Source organism: Gekko japonicus, unplaced genomic scaffold, assembly GCF_001447785.1.
Source record: "Gekko japonicus isolate JY-2015 unplaced genomic scaffold, Gekko_japonicus_V1.1 scaffold4, whole genome shotgun sequence".
NCBI lineage: Eukaryota > Metazoa > Chordata > Lepidosauria > Squamata > Gekkonidae > Gekko > Gekko japonicus.
In genome coordinates, this window is record NW_015165234.1 from 1,751,147 (window position 1) to 1,768,648 (window position 17,502).

The 17,502-nt window shown below is 42.3% G+C and overlaps 1 protein-coding gene across 1 annotated transcript in view; it reads left to right on the forward strand.

Moving 5' to 3' along the window:
* The window catches only part of LOC107109225 (chromosome unknown open reading frame, human CXorf36), a 47,371-nt gene extending 38,153 nt beyond the window's left edge, over window positions 1-9,218 (forward strand). Inside the window, exons 4-5 of the mRNA XM_015409796.1 lie at window positions 4,143-4,431; window positions 8,174-9,218. Of these exons, the coding sequence (XP_015265282.1) occupies window positions 4,143-4,431; window positions 8,174-8,508 (624 nt within the window). The 3' untranslated portion in view covers window positions 8,509-9,218. The remainder of the gene's footprint in view (window positions 1-4,142; window positions 4,432-8,173) is intronic.
* Window positions 9,219-17,502: the final 8,284 nt, after the last annotated feature.

Genomic DNA, 17,502 nt, shown 5'->3' on the forward strand with positions numbered 1-17,502 from the left:
AGCTTGCTGACAGTAATTTTGTTTTATGGCAGCCAGAGCCAGTTACAAACATTATCAATATATCTAACTAGGAAAAAGGCTCGTTGTGGAAATAAATACAACGGCCTCTAGAAAGAGGCTCTGGGTGGGTGCCCTGGCCTTGGACACTCAGTGTCAATTTGCTGTGGCGACCTCAGCAGGGTATAATGACACTGAGTCCACCATTTTCTCCAGAGGAACTGATCTCTGCTACCTAAAGAACAGTTGTAATTTTGAGTGTCCTCCAGCCCTCACCTGGAGATTGGCAACGATGGTTCCCCAGAAGGGAATAGTTGGTTTGGAGGGTGGAGTCTATAGCTTTGTACCTGTCCGAGGTCCCACATCTCCTGAAACCTCACCCTCTCCAGGCTCCATCCCTCACATCTCCAGGAATTTCTCACCTGGAGTTGGCAACCCTATCTTCTTCCCAGCCAATCACCAACCTACCTTTATTACCCCCTCACTCTTCAGCTTTCCACCCCCCACACACCTGCAGCCTCTCCTGTGCTCTGAAGCCCTGACTGCTACGTCACATTGGCTGTCATGGGGGCCACCTCAGTAGCATATAAGGATACAGAGCCCACCATTTTCTCCAGGGGAAAACCTGCCTTTATTTCCCCCTCACTCTTCAGCTTTCCATCCCCCACACACCTGCAGCCTCTCCCGTGCTCTTAATCCCTGACTGCTACGTCACATTGGCTGTCATGGGGGCCACCTCAGTAGCATATAAGGATACAGAGCCCACCATTTTCTCCAGGGGAACTGATCTCTGCCATCTGGAAAGCTGTTGTAATTCTGAATGATCTCCAGCCCTCACCTGGAGATTGGACTCATTTTACCTCAGAACAGCAAAACTGTTTAGAATGTTAGAGGCAAAAGCCAGTCAAGTCGCATATGCAAACGACCTCTGTGTTCCGAGGCAAAGGCCAGTGAGGCTGCATGTGCAAATAACCTCTGTGTTCTGACTGGCTATGGAGGGGAGAGGATTAGCAAAATGTTTAGAATGTTGGAGGCAGGACTCAGGCAAAGCAGCCAGTGGATAGGAAGACCCTCTGAATGACAGAGCAGAGAGCCAACTGATTTTGGAGCGTGTGGAATGTTCTAGAGGTGCCACCACCATTCGGCTTTTATTTATAAGGGAGATTTGCAACATGATCCTCTTCTGTGGATACTTAAATCTGGATACTGGGAAAATTTACAAAAAAGACCATTTTTTAAAGAAACCTGAGTACAAGTCCTTGCACCTGTGAAGTATGATTTGCTTGCTTTCCACCTCCTACAAGTTTGCGCGCGCAGGGGGGGGGGAGCGGATCTGAAATTTAAAAACAAAAAATCCATTGGAGGTTTAACTCCCCCCCCCCCCATGATAGGAGTGCCTGCGGCTTAAAAAAATGAATGCCCTCAGTGATCATTGCTAGGCAACCACAAAAGTATTGCCAACCATTGCACTGGTTTCTGGCAGGAAGAGCGCAATACAAATCAAATAAAATAAATAAATAATAAAGGTGGGGGAGGGCCATTTTCAGAGCAGTTTTGGCCTTTGAGGGAGGATTCATCACAGGCAGTCTTAGTAGCAAGCACTGCGTGACTTGCTACTGTACCACTTGCATGACTTATGCAGGGCCAGCTACTTGCCTCAGTTCAACAGCAGCCATTCCTCAAAAGTCAGTGTGGTGTAGTGGTTAGAGTTTCAGACTAGAATCTGGGAGACCCAGGTTTGAATCCCTACTCTGTTATGAAGGTTCACTGGGTGATCTTCAACCATTCACACACTCAGCCTAACCTATCTCACAGGGTTGTTGTGAGAGTAAAATGGAGGGGAGAAGAATGATGTAAGCTGCTTTGGGTCCCCATTGGGGAGGAAGGCAGGAAGTAAAGTAAATAAATAATAACTATAGCTGAATAGATAAATAAATATAGATGAAGATGAGGGTTAGGTAAAAAGTTGGTTAGTTGGTGGGTGGCCTTGATCTCTATTCCTGCAGTCTGTAGCTGGTCAACCTGTCCTGCCAATCTTAGAAAACATATATATGTTTTCACTATATAGAAGAGTATCTCTACTATTAAAAACATTAGTATTAATATGGCCAGCTCCAGCTATGGCACCTCTCAATTATGTATCAGAACAGGAGCTGACAGGGTCTTTCCCGCTTCCTCCACTCCTTTCCCACACAATAAACATGCAGCAGTGTCTATCGCCACACCTAATAACTCAGGCAGGAACACCCCAATGGTAGATGCAAGGAGCAGCAGCCACCTCTCAGCATCATCAGATCTGTAATTCTTGGAATTACTTGTGGTTTCCCCCTCTTTACACCTGCATGGTTGAACGTATCCTTAGAATGACCACCATTGGATCCACTTTTATTACCTGCATAATTAGCAGCAGCTATATTGAAGTGATCACAAGATTAGCTTGGTTCCTGGACAGACACTGAAAGCACCTAAGTAGTAATTCTCAACTCAAAAATCTCAAGATTTGTCCCTTCTAACTTTATTGCTTTTAGAAATTAGGGGCAATAGTAAATGGTGGCAGCTCTGAGAAAGCTATTAATCATGCAAATGAACTATTTTAGCAGATTGGTGCATTATCAGGTCCATTAGTGCAACTGTCAAGAAGGATATAAGCCAAACTGGCAGATGGTTCAGCATAACTACTCCTGACACCAGTCCCAAGTATGGTAACCCTAAATCCCATTGAAATTTATTTATTTATTATTTAAACTTTTACCCCGCCCTCCCCACTGAGGCAGGCTCAGGGAGGCTTACATAAAAACCAATAAATACAACATACATCTCAGTATAAAATACACAATAAACAGTTTAGACCATCAATGGCGATCCAGATATAGTGAAGTGCGTTTAAGAATATATTCAGCAGTGCATCCACTCCAGCTTTGGCTGGAAGTAAGTCGGCACAGGGTGTAGCTGATAAGGTGCAGCTCCTATCAGAATGCCTGCCGGAAAAGCTCAATTTTTATGGCCCTGCGGAACTGTCCCAGGTCTCGCAGGGCCCTGATCTCACTGGGGAGCTCATTCCAATAGGTTGGAGCTGCCAAAGAGAATGCCCTAGTCCTGGTCGATGTCAATCTGGTGTCCTTGGCACCAGGGAGGGCCAAGCGGTTTTGTGACCCTGATCACAGTGTTCTCTGGGGAACATGTGGGGAAAGGCGGTCCCTCAGATAGGCAGGTCCCTGACCATAAAGGGCTTTAAAGGTCAAAACCAGTACCTTGAAACGAATCGACTATGCTATTGGCAGCCAGTGCAGTGTCTTTAGCACAGGCTGGATGTGCTCCCACATAGGGAGACCCATCAACAGCCTGGCCGCCGCATTTTGCGCCAGCTGCAGCTTCTGGAGTTGCACCAAGGGCAGCCCAGGTAGTCCAACCTCGAGGTGACCATAGCGTGGATCACTGACGCCAGATCATTGTGTTCAAGGAAGGGAACCAACTGCCTAGTCAGCCGATCTTTGAGAAACTTATGGGGTTGCATTGCATAACTGTTGGATGAGTATGATACTGAAAGTTTTGATTTGTTAATATAACTGGGAATGGGGAGTATTGTTGTATAAGTCCCTTCCAACTCTAACATTCTATGATTATGATTGTAAGTATGGAAACAAAGGTTTAAGATGGAAATTGTATTGTAACAGCTATTATTTAAGCTCGATGGAAATTCCCTTGCTGTCTTATCTCATTTCCCATGTCCTTCCCTCCCTAAATGTCTTATATATTTACTGAAAATCAAATAATTTTTTTTAAAAAATGAAATTGTTGAGAAACTTGTAAAAAGAGGCTAAAATACTCTGAATTCATAGGGCTTTGCATTGCGTGTCTTGCTGTGTGCCTTACAGTAAAGTAGAACCAGATTTGTCTTCAATAAATATTGCCAAGTACTGCTTTTCCAGTAATGGACTTCATGCCATTGGCCACTACCAAATGTCCCTGTAAACCTATACTGGAACTCCATTCCGCTTAGGAAAGCAAGTAATATAAAACAACATAGCAAGTAATTCTGATGAACTGCAAGATTTGTTTTTTACATAGATGCACTTTATATTCAATGATTGTATGACTATTGCCACTTTGATATGGACACCTTTTTCATTTCCTCTCCTTTGCAGATCTTCCCTGAAGCAGAAGGGTGGCCATTTCCAAAATACTTGGGGTCTTGTGGCCGGCTAATAGTCAGTACCAGCACCAGACCTTTGAAGGAATTTTATAGCGTATCTCCTGATGTGGCAGCAGACCTAGCTCTCCAGCTTCTTGCTGTCATTGATTCCATGATGAATAATGATTTGAACTACTACTTCTACTTCACCCATGTTGATGCTGACACATTTGGAGTTTTCACCAATGGGTATCTGTTCATCCGGGATGCCAGCAGACTAGGAATCATTGACATGCAAGAAGGTATACAGCTTCATCTTTCAATTAGCATATATCACAAGAGAATGTAACAAGGCAGGAAGAAAAATAGATGTTATTCACCTGTTTTTAGCTTCTAACATTTATAGGTAATTGGTTAATTAAAAGTCCAAGAGCCAAAATTTAATGGCTATCTGTATACATATACCAAGCTGCCAAATATTACGTGACTGATATTTATGCGCTTAACTAGTTTGGTCAAGGCTTAAATCTAAACACACATTCTATATATGTAGGAAAATTAGATGCAAAAAACCAGTCTCCTATAGTCCACAAAGCCAATTTTTTGCTGTAGCAAAATGCTGCTACAGGTCTAGTTTAATTGTACCAAAATGAGTACTTTTAAGTTATAAACATGCCTACCTGAAGAAAAGCTGGAGAGTTTCAAAGTGGAGTGGGGGTGCATAAAAGATAGAACTATTGCAGCAGGCAATGTAGATGAGGATAAAAGAGAGCAAAATAACTGCCTTTCAAGCAGCTGGGACCCAGAGACAAGAAAAACACTAGGGAAGCCCCCTTAGGTAAAAAAAAAAAAGCATCAAAATGAATTATGAAAGCAGTCCATTACTAGGCATCCAGTCATTGATCAAAGGGGCCAGGAACCATGAGTCTAAGCAGGACACAAAACAGTCTACACAACTCAGCTGGCCTAGGAGTATTGAATGGAGGCTAGATGGGAGGCACTCCACACTTCAACAACCTGAAAAATGGTTGATATATTCTGCACATTGGAAAATCATCAGGCCCAGCTGTGTGTGCATGTTAAATGCCATCAAGTCACCTGTCACCCATAGTGACTCTATGAATTAATGACGTCCAAAATGTCCTATTGTTAACAGGCTTGCTCAAGTCTTACAAACTGAGGGCTGTGCCTTCCTTGATTGAGTCAATCCATTTTATGTTGGGTCTTCCTCTTTTCCTACTGCCTTCAACTTTTCCTAGCATTATTGTTTTTTTTTTCCAGTGACTCTTGTCTTCTCATAATGTGACCAAAGCACAATAGCCTCAGTTTAGTCATTTTAAGGAAAGTTCTAGAACTCACTGATTTTCTTTTTTGGTGGTCCATGATATCTGTAAAACTCTCCCCCAACACCACATTTCAAGTGAATCAACTTTTTTCCTGTCAGCTTTCTTCATTGTTCATTTTTCACACCCATGCACAGTAATGGGGAATGCTATACTATGAATTATCTTGATTTTGGTTGCCAGCAACACATCCTTACACTTAAGAACCTTTTCTAGCTCCTTCATGGCTGCCCTTCCTAGTTTCAATCTCCATCTGATTTCCTGGTTGCAGTCTCCCTTTTGGCTGATGATGGAGCCAAAGAGTAGAAAATCTTGAAGCAAATTCAATGTCTTCATCACCAGACTTAAAGTTGTGTAATTCTTCAGCAGTCCAACTAATCATCACTTTTGTCTTCATGTTCAGCTGTAAACCTGCTTTAGCAATTTCTGCTTCAGCCTTCACCAGTTGTTTCAGGTCTTTACTATTTTTTGTCAGTAATGTGGTGTCATCTGCATATCTCAAATTGTTAGTGTTCCTCCCACCAATTTTCATTCCACCTTCATCTAAATCTAATTCAGCTTTCCTTATTATATGTTCTGCATATAGATGGGACAGGGAGATAAAATACATCCTTGTCTGACACTTTTGCCAATTGGAAACCATTCTATTTCTCTATATTCTGTTCTAACAGTAGCCTCTTGTCCAGAGTACAAGCTGCACATCAAAACAATCAAATGTTGTGGTACACCCATTTCTTTTAAAGCCAACTATAGCTTTTCATGTGATCTATGAAACACAAGCTGATTTTCTTCTGAAATTCTTGTATGCTCCAGTAAAAAAAGTCAATTTGCAACATGATCTCTAGTGCCTCTTTTCTGAATCCAGCTAGAACATCTGGCACTTCTCATTCCATATACAGTAACTGTCTTTGTTGTAAGATTTTGAGCACCACTTTATTCATGTGAGAAATTAGTTAGATGATCTGATAGTTGCTGCAGTCTTTGAGGTCTCCTTTTTTCAGCATTGGAATGTAAATCGAGTATTTCCAGTCTGTGGGCCCTTGTTTTGTTTTCCATATTTGTCAGAATATTCTCATCAAGATTTTGAGGGACTCTTTTTCTGTGGCTTGAAATAGCTCTATTGATATCCCGTCTACTGCTGGTGATTTGTTTCTCCCAACTGCTCCCAGTGAAGCTTTCACTTCATTTTCTAAAACCATAGGTGGTTATTCAAAAGTTTCTTTGAAGGGATCTGTCATCCTTTAATCTCTTCTGTATATTTCTTCAGTGTCAACATAATTATAATAATGTATTGTTCCCATATTTTCTTTATTTTGTCCTGTTCGGTTAATATATTTCCACATTGATCTTTCAGCATGCTAACCATGCTTTAAATTTCCCTTTGATTTCTTGGATCTTTGGAACAGATCTCTTGTTCTTCCTTTTTTTCTTTCTCTCTTCTATTTCTTTACACTGGATATTATAATAGTTATCTCCATCTCTATGTACGAATCACTGGAACAACACATTCTGATTCTACTTCTGTCACTTTTTAACTTTTGCTACTTATCTATCCTTAGCAATTTTAAGAGTTTCATCAGTCATCCTTGAAGGCTTTTCTTTTGGCTACAGGAATAGTATTTGAATGTTCTTCCTTGATAATCTCTGATTTCAATCCATAGTTCCTCTGACTCACATCACTTGAACTTATCTGCAAATCTGTTCTATACATGGTCCTTAAACTCTTCAGGAATGTTATTTAGATTGTATTTTGGCAGTATGAATGTTTTGGTATTTTTCTTCAGCTTTCTTCTGTTTTTTGATATTAACAATTCATGGTCTGTACCACAATCAGCTTTTGGTCTTGTTTTAGCAGGCAGAATAGAGCGTCTCCATCTTTCGCTTCTGTTTATGTAACCTATTTGATTTCTGTATTGGTCATCCAGTCACCTATGATTGTTTGGGTCTATGATCAATTTCTTCCTGGACACTTGCATACAAGCTTTCAGTTTCTTCCTTATCAGGTCCAATTGCCCCCTTTAGTTACCAGAAGCTTGCCTAACCCCTTTACAGACAGACAAAGAGGCTTATAATGTTCAGTAGTCCATGTCATGTTTGCTGTATAAGTTTATGACTCCCTTGGGAAGGCCCTCTGCCCCAAGCTATTTGGAGAGGCTGAAGAAGGATTCAAAATCATTCATTACAAGTACAGCGACTCACTCAGTGATGGTGTTCACTATCTCCACATTGTTATAACTTTCAGATTGTGTGTAAAGCAAAAAATAATCCTGCAATCCTCAGCGTCAGCTTCAAAATGTTATATAAAAGACAGTTCAAAATTCAATACTGCCATCTTCATGTGACTATATAATTTCAGAATGCAGCAGAGGGAGGTCACATATTTGCTCAATAATCTATTGCACATTAAAAGACAGTGTGTCCAGAAAGGGATGTGAGAGAAAAATTCTCTATTCCATGCTAGTTTTCCATATAGAAGGAAATGTTGATGTAAGGAATGATAAGACAAGCAAGGGCTCTCAAATGACCAAAAAGTAGCTTTTCTTCTTTTGGCTCATGTCTTCTCTCAGTGGGGGAGAGAGGAAGGGGGTGAGCAGTTTGTAGTCTGACTTGCTTCATAATATAGATCTAAAGTACTATAGATGTGTATGGACAGAATGTTGCTCACACGTTTATAACTAATGTTTCCATTTCTTTTCGCTAGTAACCATATTGATGGAAGACCAGAAGGAACATGACATATTCAGCTGCTTGGCTGTGGACTGTCAGTCTGTGTTTCCCTCCTGTAACTCCATCAAGCACACTCAGAGCCTCATCATGGTATGCGAGGAGGTTCTGCCTAAACTCTTAAAGGACAAATTCCTGCCCTCTATTCAAGAGGAGATTGACAGGGCTCTGGCCACTTGTGCTGACATTTTCTTAGGTCAACAAGAAGTCATCTCTGCAGCTCAGAAGCTGGCAGAGATTTTGAAGCCTCTTCGGCCTTGCCACTCTCATTTTGCCTATCGCTACCCTGATTGCAAATACAATGCCAAATAGTAAAAGCATGTTTACCTGGGATACTGGAGCTGTCATCCACACGCCTCTTCTGCCTCTGAAGTCAAAAGAATGACATTTAGCTCGGTTTAACATATTCTTTCAACAAGAATTTGCACACCTTTCTGCAACCTGCTTGTTGAGAAACATGCCCTCCTAATAAAAACCTCTCCAATGCTTTCCAAAATGTGTAGGGCCACAGTGGTGACACTTATTACTTCTGTAAAAAGCAAACTTACTTCAGCTGCATGGAAAACTTCTGAACAATATCAAATCACTTTGTTGGTTATTGGTTACCCTCAAATAACACAGAGAGGATTGTCCTGATGGAGGCTACCTTTCTCCCTCTTCCATCTTTGGTAGAACTTTGAAATAGGCATCTCTCTCTCTCTGCAACCAAAAAAACCAAAAACCCCTTGCCTGCCTCATTCTCTTCTATGGGGTGACAAAAGGTTAAAACTCCCACCCTCCAACTGCTTCTATTTTACCTTCTTTTAACACAGATGGTAAAAGTTCTTTCACTTTCCTATGTAGAAAATTTTTATTTAGTGCTGTGGCAACTGCTCCAGGCGCCTATGGAGATGGCATCATTCTAACTAGCCATTTCCTTTGGAATTTGCTGTTCACTGTACATTAACAGGTAATCCAGATGACACTCTTGACGACTCATTGCATTCTAATGTTTTCGGTGTCCCCCCCCCCCAAACCTGACTTGTGGCAATTGAAAAAATTAAAATGCAATTGCAAGACCAAGCTACTCTATGTGGTCAGTTAGTTTTTTCCAAGGCTACCATTCATTAAAATCCCACACTTTTTCTTCCTGTCTTATTTAGCTCCTGTTTTATTGAAAAGTGACTGGTTTTCTCTCAGCATTAATGAATCACTTGCATATAATCAACTCTTGTGGGTGAGGGGTTGTATTGTGTGTACTTATTAGAACAAACATGACAAAATTCCATACAAATTCCATACAAAATTCCACTGCCACAGGAGGTGGCAGTGGCTACAAGCATGGATGGCTTCAAGTGGGACTTAGATAAACATATGGAGCAGAGGTCCATCAGTGGCTATTAGCCACAAGGTATAGGAACTCTCGGTCTGGGGCAAGTGATGTTCTGTATTCTTGGTGCTTGGGGGTGGAGCAACGGTGGGAGGGCTTCTAGTGTCCTGGCCACACTGCTAGACCTCCTGATGGCACCTGGTATTTTTGGCCACTGTGTGACAGAGTGTTGGACTGGATGGGCCATGGCCTGATCCAATACTGGCCAGTTTGGTGTAGTGGTTAAGTGCGCAGACTCTAATCTGGGAGAAATGGGTTTGATTCCCCACTCCTCCACTTGCACCTAATGATGTGACCTTGGGTCAGTCACAAGCTCTGGCACAGCTGTCCTTGAAAAAGAGGAGTTTGTGTCAGAGTTCTCTCAGCCCCACCCACCTCACAGGGTGTCTGTTGTGGGGAGGGGAAGGGAAAGGAGTTTGTAAGCCACTCTGAGACTCCAAGTGAAGGGCGGGGTATAAATCCAATCTCTTCTTCTCTTATGTTCAAGATTCCCCAAAATAAGAGGTAAGGCCCAGACACTGCTGCAGCAACATACACACCCTTCACTGTTCTGCACACAAACTTGCCTTTTCTCTGGCACCAAATGTGCCACATGCTCACTGCTTCAAAACTACTTGGGACCTCCTCCTCACTGGCCTCTCTGAAGAACAGCCGCTGGAGGTAGAAGAGCACCACCACAGCTACACAATTCTTCCCCTCCACAGCTCAGCACTGTGCAGCAACTACCTGAGCCAGGAAGGCAGAAGACCTATTTAAGGTACACCATCTGGCCCCTTTAGGCTGGATGTCTTCCACCCTTGCCAATGATTCCTTGAGCCTTACTGAAACAGAAGGGATTGGTAGAACAGCACTCATGGCTCTAATAGCCCTGACTGGATTCTTCCAAGCATTAAATGGATGTGGATATGCTATCATACTTACATTTTTTCACAGGGTTATGACATAATTCTTCATCTGTCCTAAAGTTAATTGCTCAGTCAGTTTGATGCCATTTATAATCACTGAACTGTTTTTACAATGTAGTTTTATTACAACTTATCTTCTGCATGTTAATACTTACTGCACTCCTTCCTTTTGCATTTCTTCTATTGCTGTATATTACTTCAGTTCCAAGTAATCCAATGAAGTTGTTTTCATTAATAAAAACACTCCCTACATTTGTTTCCATTCCTGTTTGACATTAACTGTTTAACCAGGGGTCGTTTAGTAGAAAAAGAGCTACGGGAACTCATTAGGATAACTCATTAGCATATGCCACACCCCCTGACATCACCAGATGTGTGTCATAAGGCCACACCCCCTGCCATCACCGGAAGTGTGTCATAAGGCCACACCCCATGCCATCACCAGAAGTGTGTCATAAGGCCACACCCACCACTCAGTTAGTCTTAGTCTTAAAGGTGCTATTTGTTAGTCTTAAAGGTGCTATTTGAACTCTTGGACTATTTTGCAGCAACAGACTAACACAGCTAATTCCTCTGAATCTAAACCCAACACTCAGGCTCCACCCCCAAAATCTCCAAGGTATTGCCAACTCAGAGCTGGCGAGCCTATCTGATGGCACATGTGGGGGAAAACAAGCAAACCACCCATGTCAGGTAAAAAGGATAGAAGTTCAACACAATTTTATCTATTTTCAGTAACTGGTTTGTTGAGAGAAAAGCAACAACAAGCACATCAGTGAAGACCTAGTACCAGAGTGCCAAAAAGGAAAGCTGTTTGGTAATAGATGAAGTACAAAATATGTAGCTATTCACATTCCAGTTACCAGGAGTGTTCCCTCTAAGCAGAGTTAGTGTGAGCTAGCTCACAGCTTTTAAGCCTCTGGCTCACATATTTTTCTCTTCACTCAGGAGGGAGGGCTCCAGAGGCAAACTAACTGATGCAGTAGCCAAATCACTCGCTCACAGCTTTAATGCCAGTGGCTCACAAAGTAGAAATTTTGCTCACAAGACTCCACAGCTTAGAGGGAACATTGGTAGGCAATTCCAGAGAGAAAAAACAGCTATAAACCAAGACCAGCTATAAACCAAAACAGCTATAAACCAAGCATGGGGGCAGATGACCACATTGCTATGGAAAATACACAGAAAATCCAGGCATTTATACTTTTGTTTTCACTCCATCCCCCCAACAATTCTGGCGGCCGCCCTGGTTTCAGCTCTCGCCGAGCCCCCGTCGAGCTCGGCAGTGGAGCTGCGAGGCTGGCGGGAGTGCGGAGAAGCCCTGACAGGGGTCATTTCGTAGAAAAAGAGCTAGGGGAACTCATTAGCATAACTCATTAGCATATGCCACACCCCCTGACATCAGGGGCCCGGCGGTGGACCTGCAAGGCCAGTGGGAGTGCGAGGAAGCCCCGCCAAGGCCCTCCCTGGCCCCAGGCAGGCAGGGGTGGGGAGAGGCGGGGAGGAAGCAACTTACCCTCCCTCTTCTCCTGCCTCCTCCTGGCTGAATGAGGGCTGGAAGCGGGGCGGCCGGAAGCAGGGGCGGGGCTTCATCATGTGCCCCGCCCCCGCACCTCACCCGGGGGAACGGCGATCCCCCGCGATCCCCCCAAATTGACCTCTGTGTTTAACATAAAAATGCTATGATATGCTGAAGGAACAGAATTTCTAAAAGTCCATTTCATTTTAATTGTCACTTCTGAATGAAATTATTACCTTCTCTTGAAAGTTCCCATCAGAGTTCTGCCATAATGAAGTAAGCTAGGAATGTACCGCTGGACCTTAGCCAATCAAAAGCCATGAATCAAACCAAAACCCACGCACCGTTTAAAATGGCTATATTTTGAGTGTATGTGCTATTTGATGTCTGTGCATGCTCAGAATGTACTGGATGAAATTGCAGTTCATAGGTTATGACATGAGAATGCATGAAGTATTTTGTTTAGAATACTCAGTTAACAATAACCTATTCAGACAAGGCAAAATGGGAACACTACAGACATGCTATGCAGCTCAACCTGCCCCCATCCCTAGATTCAGTTTGAGACAACTAAGGTAAACACATTGTTTGTAAGAGGTGTGTGTTGAGTGGGTTAGTTAAATGGCAGACAGAGAAGGGCCAGCAGCATGAGAAGTTGAAAACACAAAACATTTGCAATGCAGTCTGGAACAATTTTGAGCATTTGATGAAAAGCAAAAAAAAAAAAAAAAAGCCTTCTTGTGAGCATTTGAGGAGCTGCACATGGTTTGGATGCATTCCCACCAGATTATTTCTATGCTGCAGCAGTGTCCTAACAGAGTGCAAATAGGAAATGTAGATTCATTAGACTGATTAGGGTTCAGTCTGCTTCAAGAATCCATTTCTTTCTGATGGGTGGGGTGCATATTTTTAAAAATAATTAACATTGTTTCTGGGAGTTCTTCTGCCTGTCCCTAAAGGGATACTGGAATCTGACACAAGCAATTAAACTAACTACCTTTGTGTTTTGGGATAGAGAGACAGTGCTTCCATATCAGAAAAGCTACTTCAGAAAGAGTCCTGTAGTTTTCCTGCCAAAAGGTAATTATTTTACCTCTCCAGATTTCTGATGGGAAGCAGGTGTGTGGCAAAATTCACTTTATGACCTAGCAAGATGTTACAGTTGATGAGTATGTAAGCTTACCCAATACATACCTACATTTGATGCCCATGGGACCCTCATCTCACAGGGACATCCCCCCCCATTTTTCAGGGCTTGTTCCTCCATTTTGTATACATGTACAGCACAGGCCTAAATATGCTAGATGGAGCCTGAAATAAACTAATATCAAATGGCAGGGAATCATGCTAAGTGCAAAAGGAAGGCAGGGCAGTTCTTCCATCAATAATGCAAGACCCCCAGTTTCTGGTCGGCACGACGCGGCGACGGGCAGCGTTCGGCGAGCTCCGACCCCCCCGATACCCAGCCGCTCTAACTGGGGTATCTCGGTCTCCGAGATAGCCCCTCCAGGTCTCCGGGGGAGAGACCTGGTGCAGGGGGCTCTTGTTTTTGCCCCCCCCGTTCTGGTAAGGTGGGGGGGTGCCCTGAAGCTGGAGCGGCATATGGGAGGGAACATGGCCACCATGTTCCTGTTAGCTGCAGCCAACCCTTTTAAATAAAATGAGAACGGACTGAAAAAAATACAGCAACAGAACAGAAGAGAAGGAATATAAGGACAAACGATTGTGAATGATCAGAAGTAAAGAGAAAAAGAAAAGTGGAAGTGAAACTACCCCAAGCTGCATGGTTTGGAATGAAGAATTATAGCGGCAAGAAAAATATTTTGAAGAATCGTCTCTGTAAGTTTATTTCTATTTATAGGGGAATTCTCAAGATGTGCTCGGGTGAGGCTATTTAATATCTCTAAGAAGAAACCCAAAGACTTCTGTTTAGAGTGGAAAATGGCGACAAACGCAAGAGAGGAGGAAGAGGAGATAGAGGAAAACATCCCGATAGAAGACTTATCAATAGAACAATTTAAAAGAATATTGGGGGAAGCAATCCAACAAGGAATAAAAGAGGCATGTGCAAGCTTAATGGACACTCTTAATAACTTATTACCTGAAGCAGGAAAAGGGGAACTGGAACAAGCTACACAGAGTACAGAGGAAAGTGGGGGATGTTTGCAAAGGAAAAACTTTGACGAGGTTTTGCCCCCTTCATCCCCATCAACTCAAGTGCCAAGAAAGATGGCAATAAATGTGGGGAAACTATCCATAGGCATACAAAAGAAATGCGGGAAAAGAAGAGATAAGAAGAGAGAAAAAAGATAGAAAGGTAGAAAAGAAAGGCTCCGCAAATGGAAATTCAAAGGGGACATTATAAAAAAGGAACGGAATCTCCTGGAAGTTAATGAAAATAAATTGGAAAACATCTACCACACCTTCAAGGAACGAAAACAAAGAGGCATGGTGCTACAAGGGAAGAGGTTACAAATATTTAGAAAGAGAAGGAGGATGTATGGAAGAGTAATTGTTAAGTTTTGGCAGGTATAGGATAGGATGGAAGAACTTGAGGCTTGTTAAAAGGTATGGGGGAGGATGAAGTAAGGGTGAATATAAGTATAATTAACTTGCGAATAGTGACTAGGATTATATGCAAGTATGAATGATTGTAAACTGTGGAAATGTGCTTAGTGGGAAGAACTGGATCTCTGGAAGTAGGTTAAAGGTTATAATGGTCAGATATAAATTAAGGAATGTTAAAGGGAAATTAATTAAAGTGTGATTAATAAAATAATAGGTGTATAAGGTTGAATAGGGGAAAAATGGTAATAAAAATGAAGGGTGAAGGTAATTTATTTGTGAGTAGCAATTTGGGTTTGTGTGTAAGTATGAAAGAGTATAAATCATGAAGATGTGATTGATGGGAGGAATTAGATTAAAGTAAATTAAAAGATATAATGGCCAGATATAAATTAATGAATGTCAATTGGAATATAATTATAATGTGATTAATAAAATAGCATGTGTGTAAGTTTGAATGGAAAAATGGTGGTAAAAATGGTGGTAAAAATGAAGGGTTGTGAGGAATAACAGGGAAATAGTAAGAAAAACTACTTTAGAAACAAAGGTGATGGATGGCAAATTTGCAAAGTTTTTTTTGAAAATGGAAAAATAATTCATAAAAATGAAATAACTCTCAAAAGCATATAGGATTGAAATAGAAACAACTTATATCTTATTGGATTAATTATGATATATTATAGCACTAGAAGTAATGAGAATATCCAGCTGATCCCTGAGCAATGGATGTTTAAAGATCTTTGAAAATCGGGCATCAAAGTAGATCGTGATATAAAACTTAAGGAATGTCATAAGTATAGATTAACACTCAGTAATTGATTAATGGAGCGATTAATAGAATGAATTTGGGCATATTAGAAAATTGTTTATTGGATCTAGTTGCTGTTAAAGAGTATTTTTGGTTGAATTGTCGACTTTTGATGATGTTATTATGTATAAGCTATCATGTTATTGTCTATAATCTGAAAACCTAATAAATATATATTTTTAAAAATAAAATAATGCAAGACCCCACTCTAAGAGGGATTCAAGTGAGAGCCATTTCCCACAAGGACACTGGAGCCCCCTTCCAGATAATTTGATCTGGACTAACGACGACTCACATACTAAAAACAATAAGAAACAGGCTGATTCCAGCTCATTCCTCCATATCTTAATGATTGAATAGGAAGGTTCCTGACATTCCTTAATCATGACAAGTACCCAGCCATAGTTCTAACTTCCAAACCTCTCTAAGGAAACATGTTTGATACTTTTAATGCAAACAAGGAAAACTCCCCTTCACAATGCAAACAAAGAACTTCTTTTCAAACATGCTCATCTCTGGAAATATTGAATTTTAATTACTCTTGCATTTTGATGCCAACACTCTTCGCCTCTTCACAAAAGGGTATAAGGAGTTACCCCCTCAGCCCCAGTATTTGTAGCCGGTCTGGATTGATCTAGTTACCCCAACTTCATGATTGGTCTCTTTGCCCCCTTGCTCCATGGATCCTCTTTGCTGTGCTTTCTTCTCCTGCCTGGTCTGTTTCAAGTTCCCAAAGCTGCTTCATCACTGCCAAGGAACCCCTCCCTCTTCTCATCAAGATCAGGATCATATGTCTTTTTTTCCCCTTTCAGTTTTCCCTTATAGGTAGGCAGTTTATTAGAGAAAGGCTTTGGGTTGTTTTACTAATGCATTTTTCTTTTCTGCAAACCTTCATTTTACTCTGCAAATCACTTAACTTAATTGGGTTCATTTTCTGTTTTCTGCTTAAGAAATCCTTTTTGTGCTTAAGAAAGGTTATTCCCCCTTGTTGTTTTGAGAACTGCTCTGAATATGGACCATGGTATATACATGATTAAGATCCCAAATAAATTTTAAAGTACCCCCCAAAACACATTTCCTCTATGATAGCAAGGGTATGCCTTTGTGTTGGATATTTAGCAGAGTAAATGAAGCACAGCCGAATAATGCAGCACAGATTATTTATTTATTATATTTATACCCCGCCCTCCCAGCCATGGCTGGCTCAGGGCGGCTAACAACAAGATAAAACAACTAAGATAATAGTAAGTAATAAAAGTAATAAAACCAAGTAACAATTTACGATTAACAATTACGACATTAAAAGGTGCTAACATCCAGATAAAACCATTATACAGGTATTTAGTTGAAGTGTAGTGGGTTAGACGCGTAAAGAAAGCATGGAAACTGATGTGGTGATCAGCATGGCTTTACTGGTACACAACAAGACTAAGAACTAACGGCCGGCAGGCCAACTATATACACAGTCCAGGGGCTTCCCCTGGTCCCATTGGTGGGTTTGAATCTCCCGCCAAGGTCCCATTGGTTCCCCCCAGTGGAGGGACTAGAATCCTAGTCCCATTGTTGTGCCGGACTGAAGCTCAGGAGTGTGCGCTGACCTCCGGTGGCGGTCAGCGGACACAACATCCCTCCCCCCATAGTCCGGGCCCTCCCCTAAGTCACGTAGTCCTTTAAGTACGATGGGGACCGTCGTACTCTAGCTGACCGTCGAGGGGTGGCCCCTCGTGCTTCCGGAATTCCGACCTCAGGGCCGGGTTCTGAAGAGGGAGCTGGTGCTCCTGCTTCCGCCGCCTCCGGAACGGGGTTTTCCTCGACCGAAGCTGGAGCCGTGGGGCCCTGTGCCGGGTGCTCCTCGGCTGGCAAGTCCTGTGCAGTCGCCTCGGGTGTGGTCTCTCTAGGTTCCGTCTGCTGTCTCGTCTCTTCCTCTGTCTGGGACTCCGGTAGCACTCGCTGTCTGAGCTGGTCGATGTGCCTTCTCCATATCTGCCCGCACTCTGTGGATACCTCGTACATCACGGTACCCAGGGGCCGGAGTATGCGGCCCGCAATCCACTCCGGACCGCGGCCGAAGTTTCTGGCGAGAACCGGGTCCTCTGGGAAGAACCCCCTTGGTGCTTCCCTCTGCTCAACTGCGTTTCTT